The 8,678-nt window shown below is 55.8% G+C and overlaps 2 protein-coding genes across 6 annotated transcripts; both read right to left on the bottom strand.

Moving 5' to 3' along the window:
• Positions 1 to 236: 236 nt before the first annotated feature.
• PHF23 (PHD finger protein 23) lies at positions 237 to 5,261 on the bottom strand. Of its 4 annotated transcripts, none has more exons than XM_032280535.1 (5): positions 4,945 to 5,261; positions 2,843 to 2,874; positions 2,597 to 2,689; positions 1,126 to 1,963; positions 237 to 1,033 (listed from the first exon to the last, which is right to left on the bottom strand). In XM_032280535.1, exons 1-5 carry the CDS (start codon positions 5,012 to 5,014, stop codon positions 819 to 821), a joined length of 1,248 nt encoding a protein of 415 aa, XP_032136426.1. In that variant the 5' UTR covers positions 5,015 to 5,261; the 3' UTR covers positions 237 to 818. The 4 variants fall into 4 exon arrangements, with proteins under 4 accessions (XP_032136426.1, XP_032136427.1, XP_032136429.1 ...); XM_032280536.1 differs by lacking the exon at positions 4,945 to 5,261 and adding an exon at positions 4,773 to 4,938; XM_032280538.1 differs by lacking the exon at positions 4,945 to 5,261 and adding an exon at positions 4,794 to 4,938.
• Positions 5,262 to 5,595: 334 nt separating this feature from the next.
• GABARAP (GABA type A receptor-associated protein) lies at positions 5,596 to 8,206 on the bottom strand. Of its 2 annotated transcripts, none has more exons than XM_032280554.1 (4): positions 7,415 to 8,206; positions 6,779 to 6,857; positions 6,520 to 6,638; positions 5,596 to 6,097 (listed from the first exon to the last, which is right to left on the bottom strand). In XM_032280554.1, the coding sequence occupies exons 1-4, from the start codon at positions 7,502 to 7,504 to the stop codon at positions 6,032 to 6,034; spliced, it is 354 nt and encodes a 117-aa protein (XP_032136445.1). In that variant the 5' UTR covers positions 7,505 to 8,206; the 3' UTR covers positions 5,596 to 6,031. The 2 variants fall into 2 exon arrangements, with proteins under 2 accessions (XP_032136445.1, XP_032136446.1); XM_032280555.1 differs by lacking the exon at positions 7,415 to 8,206 and adding an exon at positions 7,257 to 7,358.
• Between the last annotated feature and the right edge of the window lie 472 nt (positions 8,207 to 8,678).

Raw genomic sequence — 8,678 nt, 5'->3', positions numbered from 1 at the left:
GTGTGCGTACAGGGAGTGAAGGTGGGAACTGCGGGGGTTCCTAGACTCTAGTAGGGAGGAACAAATACAGTGAAAGTTCTAAGGTGGCTTACTCGAGTATCTTGGGGTGGGGAAGGCTCAGTGCCGTGCCATCTTCAGATTGGACTTTGAGAGGTGGTTTTCAGCCCCACCTCCAGCTAGTCTTCAGCCAGCTCTTCCGAAGCCTCCCTCCCAAGCAGGACAGTTAGTGAGGGCTATAAACACAAAAGAGCCCACTCTGCTTTATTTACAACACGCAGGCTGTCTGTACAAACAGCGGCCAATATTATTAAAAACAAAAGAGGTGAATGAGAATCGTCACCTTTCTGCTTTCCTTCCTCGCTTGGCCAGGCTCTAGTACTCCACCTTTGAGCTGCCATGCCCAATAGGGGAAGTCCAAAATTAAAAATACAACCGGTGTAGAAGAAAATAAATGGGGAGTGAAATAGAAGAAAAGATGAGGGAGGGGAGTGCTAATATTTACACTAGAGTTTTATAGACAACTGTCCCATTCCATCCTGACCCAGAAAATGATGGTGGCAGGTCCAAGAGACAGAGATTGTGTCTAGAGACACAGACAGCCTCCCACCCCCAACTAATGGGTCCAATTTCAAATCCACAGAGTGGGGAGGAAGGAGAGGGTAGGAAAGTGAGACATTCATTTTCAAACAAGTCTCCTTTGGGAATTCCTGCCTTGAAGTGCGGACAGTATCCAAGCTTCAGGGGATAGGCTGAGGTCCCTGAGGCTCAGTTCCCAAATCGCGTTGTCATTTGGAAGTTCCAGCCTAGAGTTGGCGCCGTCAGGGCTCTCCAGATTTGGGAGGCCCCCCTAACCGCCGGGCCTCTGGCCTCAGTTCCTTGCATTTCTGGCAATAAAAGAAGTCAGGGACATTGGTCTTCTTAATCTTAGCACAGGAGAGGTGGATCCACGTCCCACACAGGCTGCACTCAATCATGGGCCGCCCTGCAAAGGGCTTTCGGCAGTAACATGTGATGAGATCCCATGAGTCATCACCTGGGGAAAAAAAGGTTCGTTTGGTATTCTGTCAGTGCTGTTTTTGGATTCACAACACCCTCAAACCCATCGTCCCAGCCCAAACCTCTCACCTGATTCTACCATGATGTCCTCGTCCATGACCCGCATCTCGCCTTCACTGGAGCTGGCATCTCCATCTTGGCTTGTTTCAGTGCTGCCCACCTCCTTGCTTTCACTGTCAGGAGGAGGGATGCCTTCAGGGTGCACTGTGGCAGGGGGCCTAGGAGCCTCTGGGGGTGCTGGGAGCACAGGGGCTGGGGCTTCACCCCCTACCACTGTTGCCATCTCTTCCTCTTCTTCCTCTTCCTCCTCTTCCTCCTCCTCTTCAGAGTCTGTATCACTGGGGGGTGCCTGGGGAGGCCCAGGAGGTGGGAGTCTATCCCCCCGTTCTGCCTTTTTTAACTTCCGCTTCTTGCTCTTCTTGATTCGAGACCTCTTTTCCCCATCCCCAGGAGTTGGCCGAGGCCTCCGAAGCACCCCAAAGCCAGCCCCAGCTCCTGGCCCCAACTTTCGGTTCTTTCGGTCCTTCTTTCGAGGAGGATGGGAGAGGTCCCCCTGGGAAAGGGGCACTGGGGTAAGAGCAGCAGGGGGCCGGGAGGTATGTGTCAGGGATGTGGGGGACAAAGGAGATGCCACTTTGGGCCCATCCAGATCAAATAGAGAGTCCTTGAGCTTCATCTTCTCAAGCAAGGTAGCACTGTCGGGGGCCTGCAGGCGAGAGAAAGTGGACCTTGGGGGTCCTGGCTGGGTGGGACCTGCTTGGGCTGCCCTTCTCTTGGATGACTTTGCTTTCTTAACAAAAGTCTGGATGGTTCGAAGATCTGAGGGGGCTGAGTCCCAGCCATCACTGTCTGCTGCACTCTCTCCTCGCAATGGAGAGCTGGAGCCAGAGGCTGGCCAGTCACTTTCCTTAAAAGGGGGAAGAGACCAGGGTCAGCAGAACCCTAGTGTCATCTCAGCCCCTCCACAAACCCAGCTTGAAAAAAAGCAGGGACCCAATTTACCCCAAAATGTCCTGCGCCAACCACTAAATCCCACTGTGCTCCAAAACCTTCTCCCCACCACAATTCCCATCAGCATATCCTCTTGACCACTTTCATGTTACTGCCACCCACCAGTCTGCTACCTCACCGCTGCGCCTGCGCAGGACCTTTGGAACACTGTATCCCCCACATCAGAGCCGTGTGTCCTTGGCTCTATTTCTGTACACCTTCATTTGTTACCATTTTCATTTCCCTAAAATTTATCCGTCAACACCTTCCATTCACAGCACCTCAAGACTATGCCAAAATCTTGACCAGTGCCTCCAAACTCTTGACCAGTGCCTCCAAATCCCCTTTTTTCACTGCTCTTCAGGCTAGCTATCCCTAGATCCCCTCCCCGCACACCAGCTTTTCTACCACAGCCCTAAGCGTCTCCAACTTCCTAGTCATAATTTCTAGGGGCCTCTCCTCCAAGAAAAGCAATACAGTTCTACTTGAACAACAGGCGCTCTATAGTCCCACCACACCAGCCTCAAGTCAGTAATTCTCCTGTCCCTACCTCTTTGCTAGGGGGGATGTAACCAGCATATGCCAAGACAAAACTGCAGAATTTGTTGAAATCCTCAATTGTTCTCCGCCGTTTCTCTGGTGGCTGAAAGGAAGAAGACATGGATCACATGGAAAGCCACACAGTTTAAGAAGGGCATTCCCAGAGCCACAGTACCTAAGTAAGCAGTCTAGAAAAGGGGGCAGGGGGGCGTTATCAGGCAGGGATACTAGGCTCCATAGGTAGGGGAAACCTCACCTGAGTCTCTGGCTTAAGGGTCGGAGGTGGATCTGAAAAAGCAATAAAAGCTGAGTCAAGACACTAGGAAACAGTCTGTTTAAAACTCTTCCTCTAAACGCTGCGGTTCCCAAGTGAACCCCCTGTTCTCTCCCAGGTCCCTCCGCCAGGCCAGCAGGCCCCCAGCTGTGTTGGATCCGCCCCTGCTCCCCCTTCCGCCCCGCGAGGGGCGGAGCCTAGGCGCGGCGCCCTCTGAGGCCTCGCTATAGCGCTCCCCTTCCCCCAACAGGAGGCCCGGCGCCCCGCCCCCCCAACTCACGGTCTCTCTCGACTCCAGTCTACTCGGATCCCTCAGCGCCCCACCCCACCTTACGGCTCCCAGGGCCGCGTCCTGGCCGCCGCCCGCCGCCCCCGTCCTTCACACGCGCCCGGAGCCCCGAGTTCCTACCCAGCCGCGCTCCACCGCCTAGGGCCCTCCGAGACCGCACACGCCGCCCGCCGGCCCCCAGGGTCCAGGGTGACCACGCCGAACCGCTCCCCGCCCTCTGGCCCCTTCTACTCGAGCACGCGGCCCGGCGCGCCCCTCACCCCCACCCCAAACACACACAGGCACACGTATCGAACGCTACTTCGCGGCCGGGACAGACCAGGGAGCTCTAACCCGGACGCGGCCCCACCTGCCCCCCCATACCGCGCTCCCCACAATTTCGCTGTCCCTCCGCCCCCATCCGGGGCTTTGGCCCCTCCCCGTCTCGAGCTCCTCGGGCTCCCCGCCGGGCCCCCCGGCCCCGTTCCCGAGCCCTCTCCGGCCGCCGCCCCCCCTCCGCCCCCGTACTCACCACCCAGTCACTAGGCTACGGACCCCTCAACTCCAGCACCTTCCCCCCAACCAGCTACCCCCTCTCTCTCCAGAGCAGCCACCGCTGCTGCCGCCGATTCCCCCCTCACCCTCCGCAACTCCCAGGTTCTAACCCTCGCTGACCAACCCTACCCCCCCAAGCAAGTCGCCGGTCTTGACCCCCCCACCCCGCCCTACCACCCCCTACAACTACCCAGTTCGCCTCGCTTCCTGACTCGCTCGCTCCGCAACTACCCCCCTGTACAGGTCCGTCTGCCGTAGACAATACCCAGATCCCCTCTTCTCCCCACAACTACCTGCCCACCCCTCCGACAATCACCGGGCATTCTCCGGCGGCAACTACTCGGAGCTCTGGCACCACCGCTACAAACTACCCCACCTCAGCGAACTACCGGGCCCCTCACTCAGCCTCTTCTACGTCCTCCCTTAGCAACTCTCCGGCCACCGGATTCCTCCAACCTCCCAGTTCCAGGGCCCCAATCTGCCGGTGGCCCTTTCGGCCCCTAGCCCCGGGGGCTCCGGGTTTCCAGCTCCTATCCCCTGCACCCCCACACCGTCTGATCTCCAACTCCTCTAGCCCAGTCTCCCACTCCTCTTTCTCCAAGGTCTCTCAACTCGTCGCTCTCCCACCTCTAGGGCCAGGCTCCCGACCCCCTCCCCGAACTCCCCCGCTGGGCTCCGGGGCTCGACCTCCAAGTTTGCCAATTGATTCCTCGCCCGCCCCCCGCCGTCTCAGCGCTCCGTGCCGGTCTAGAGCTCACCTTCGGGGCTGGGCTCCGCCATGGCTTCCAGCATCGCCCCCTCCCCTCCTCCCGGTCCGGCACCCCCCTCCCCGGAGCCGGGGATCCCGGTGCCGCCTCTACTGCTCGGTGCTCCTACTGCTCGCTCCACAGAAGTGTCCGCCTCAGCCCGGTTGAGACTCGGGTCCGCTAGCCGCTGCCGCCACCTCCCTCTACCACTGCCTCCCGCACTCCCGGACCGGGCCCCCCTCCCCCCGCGCCGCCGGCCGCCTGCTCCCTCCTCCTCCTTCTCTCTCCTCCCTCCCTCCTCTTCTCTCCCTCCTCCCTCCGCCGGCGCCGAGGCGCAGTGCACCAAGGGTTTTGTAGTCCGTACGGGGACAGCGGAAAAGGGACCGCATTAGCCTCCGGAACTTTGATTCCCAGAAAGCCACGGGCTGACGCAGGCGCACCAAGCCGCTCCCCTCCCCCGGGGAGCGGCGGGGAGACGGGGAGCCGGAGGGGAGAGCGGAAATGCGCGCGCAGACCCCTGGGAGATGTAGGCTGGGCGGGACGATGAAAGAAGAGGAAGAAGGGATTAGAACTCTCGGCCACCATACTGCCTCGTTCTGCAGCTTCTTTCTCCCCCGGGGGACCGCCCCACTTCCGGCCTGCGGGAGAAATGATCGCTGGGAGATGAAGTACTCCTGGCGATAATGGCTCCCTCCTCCCAGTCTTCTCTCTCCCTGATTCCACTACTCCGGATCCCACTCGCCGGCAAAACTCTAGCCAAGTGACATGCAACTGAGAACAGCCGTTTTACCAGCTCCTACACTGAAAATATCTTCCTTAATTAAAATGTTCTAATAAATGTCCACCTAAAGCAGGTACTTTCGAACTTTCTCCACAGGAACCCACAGTAAAAAAACAGTATTTTTTAAATAAGCATATTTAACATTTAGTTTCACATGTGTCATAAAACTAAAGTTTTATGAAATAATACTCAGTATTCCATTCCATTACAACAAAACCACCCTCTCTTTGCAGACAGGGAAAAGCTCACATGAACAGAATAAACCAAAATATACTTCTATCCCTCCAGCTTGTACCCATTACTCTTCTTTCCCCACAACTGAAACCCACTGACGCCTTGGAAAGACTGAAAGACAGCGGGAGGAGGGGAGCAACACAAGGCAAAATTCAGTTCAGCTTGGTGGTTTCTTCTTTATTGATGTGCCTCCTACCTTCCCCCCACAATTTCAGTCCCTTCCAACTACCCCCAAAAAAGAAGGTAGTGAAAGGAAGGGATTGCTGGGGTTCTGAGCCCCTTGGGCAGTCAGAAAGGGAACAGAAACCAAAACAATCACTAGATGTGACAGAGACTGACAATCAAGAGTCTAAAGCAGAATGGGAAAGGCGGGCAGAGAAAGGGGAAAAGAGAAGGGAGAGGTACAAGATGCCAGCTCCACCATTACCCCTCCTAAGAGAGGCTGGAGAGAAAGCCTTAAACATTAAGAAGTGCCGGTCCTGAATAAGGGAGGTGGTATTTGAGCTTGAAGGAGGAGGAAGTCAAGAAAGGGGGGCCACCTCTCTCTTTGTAGAATGAGAGCCCCCTCCAGCTCAGGGGCAGCAGCTTCACAGACCGTAGACACTTTCGTCACTATAGGCAATGTACAGAAAGAAGTCTTCTTCATGGTGTTCCTGAGATGAAAGCAGAAAACTGTTCAGCAACTGGGCTCCTAACTTACTTCAACCAACCACCACCCAGACACGGTCTTCTAGAACCACAAACCAGTGCCCGACTCCTTCACTGACTCCAACGACTAGCACAAGCAGTATAATCTCTGCAGTCCTGGGCAAAAAGACCTTAAACTGTTTTCTGCTGCTCTGGAATGGGGAGGAGGACTGGGAAGAGTCCTGATCAAACAGTTCCTCTAGCTCACTGTTCTCTTCGCTTCTCTCTACTCCTACTGTTCTGTCCAAACCCCCAACCCACTGCTATCATGAAATTTTAAGGCAAGTCAGGAATCTAGTCCAAAACTACTGATGTAACAACACTTTCTTCCGCTCAGGCTCTTCCAAGTTTCCTCTCCAAAGCCTCCACCACTTCCCAGTCACCATACCTGGTAAAGTTGACCCATTGTGGCACTGGTGGGTGGAATGACATTGTTGACAAAGAAAAACAAGGCATCCTCAGCTCGGAGATGAATTCGCTTCCGGATCAAGAAGTAGAACTGACCAACTGCAAAAGATACAAGGTGTGAGAAAGTCACAGAGATCATAAATGCCCTCAAAAGAACAGGTGCTAGGTGGAGCCTCCTCTTGCAGAGACTGCACTCCCACCCACAGGAAGCAAGCCTGGGTCTTGGGTCAGGTTCCCACCTGTGAGATCAGAAGGCACCAGGTATTTCTTTTTGTCCAGGTCTCCTATCCGAGCTTTGGGAGCCTTTTCTACTATCACCTGATAAAGAGAGGATGAAAATGAGGAGGCAGAGGAATGCAGCCCCGCAGCTGCACCTGTCAAGAACTCAAATAACAATAACCCTAGTACCTAAATCTACCCCAGACTCATCTGTCTTTGCACACGCGGTGCAGTCCTGAGTCCCAGAGATCCTGACCTCACTGACTGGAGTTCATTTAAATATCCAGGATCCATCCCCCGAATAGGGCGTCACCATAAACAACTATCTTAATCAGATGGAGATGACTTGTCTGGGCCGACTAGTGCTTCAATCTCACAACCTCAACTAGCTGGGGGGATGACCACTTGAAGCTCAGGCTGTCAAACTCTCTTAAGGCCTCCACTCACAAATGCCAAGGTTTCTCTCTCCTGTCTACCCCAGGTCCACCACTACCCCACTCCTTTCATCCTCGGCCCCAGGGACAGCAGTTTCAGGCTGGCTCCCAACCCCACCATAGCCAGCAGCCTGATCCCCGCGCTGCCCGTCCCAAATCAAAGGCCAGGCTGTGGCGTCAGCGTAAGCGTCCCGCGCCCTCGGCCCAGGCTACTGTCCTCACCGGCACCCGGTCCGGGTATTTCTTTCGGATCTTCTCGCCCTCAGAGCGGCGCTTCTCGAACGGATGCTCTTCTTTGTATACGAACTTCATCCTCCCGGGAACCGGGCTGGACCGGGCTGGGCTGAGGGAACCCGGGGGGGCCGGACGGGGGGCGGCGGCGACAGCGGCGACGGGCGGGCGGATTCAGCGGAGTGATCCACGAATTTGCGCCACTTCCCTATTCACCAACCCCGCCCCCGACTAACAGGACTGCCCCCCCGCTAAGATACGCCACTACCTCATCGGCACTAACGCTGCTAGCGTAGCAACACCCACTGACCCGCCCCCTCACGCCATTAGCGTAATCGCTTTGGAATTAATGTGTGGGATACGCAGGAGACGTAGCAAAGATGGTTGGTTTTCACTAATCGAAAATAACTCTAAACCTATTCCCCAACCTTGCCCTCAAAGAAGATGGGGCTCAAGAAGAGTATGAGATGGTAATAATCATGAGACTTGGTTCCCCATGTTCCTTTCGGAAATAACGCAGAGGCACAAGCAGAGACAATTACAAGGTTGGCTATTCACAAAACGCGTTGCTACGCTGAAGGCGGCCGTTGACACCAAAACAAAGTAGTACCCAAGTGACAGAGATGATCTCCAGAAATAAGAGTTCAAAAAGAAAACGGATGTTTGGAGATATGTACAGAACACTTGAGTGTCAGGAACGAGTAGACCAATAGGGACTTGAGAGGACGTCAGAGAAGTAGGGACTATGCCAGCGCGGAGGAACACCGCAGTGTTTGAGTGAAATCATGTGATCTCAGAAAGGGCGGAGCGTCACGTGGCGGGTGCGGAAAGTAGGGCCGGCTCGGGAGGGCTCCGGGGAGGCGGAGCCAGCTGGGCGACGTCGGGAAGGAGCCCCTTCCTCGGAGGCGAAGGTCGGAGTATTAGCTGCCCGGGGGGCAGCGCCCGCTTAGCCTGTCCATATCAGTGCTCCCACCGAAGCCCGTTTCTCTAGTTCTACGCCCTTTGGCCGCCCAGGTTTCTTCTTTCGGCCTTCAATAGCGTACTCCTCCGAAGGTATCCTTCCACTTCCCACAGCGCACTCATCCTGTCACTCGGCCCTTCCCGCCAAAGCATCTGGTGTCCACATTCACTATTATTACATTCCCATGCTCAACACCACCTTTCCCCCTGCCCTCTAGTCCAGCAGCAGGCTCTTTCCCCCTCTGCCCTGGAGACAGGGTGTATGTGAACAAAGTGCCCTCCCCTCACTTCCCAA

Source organism: Sapajus apella, unplaced genomic scaffold (assembly GCF_009761245.1).
Source record: "Sapajus apella isolate SASKATOON/1434 unplaced genomic scaffold, GSC_monkey_1.0 scaffold12, whole genome shotgun sequence".
Taxonomy (NCBI): Eukaryota; Metazoa; Chordata; class Mammalia; order Primates; family Cebidae; genus Sapajus; species Sapajus apella.
This window is presented reverse-complemented; position numbering and strand designations above follow the sequence as displayed.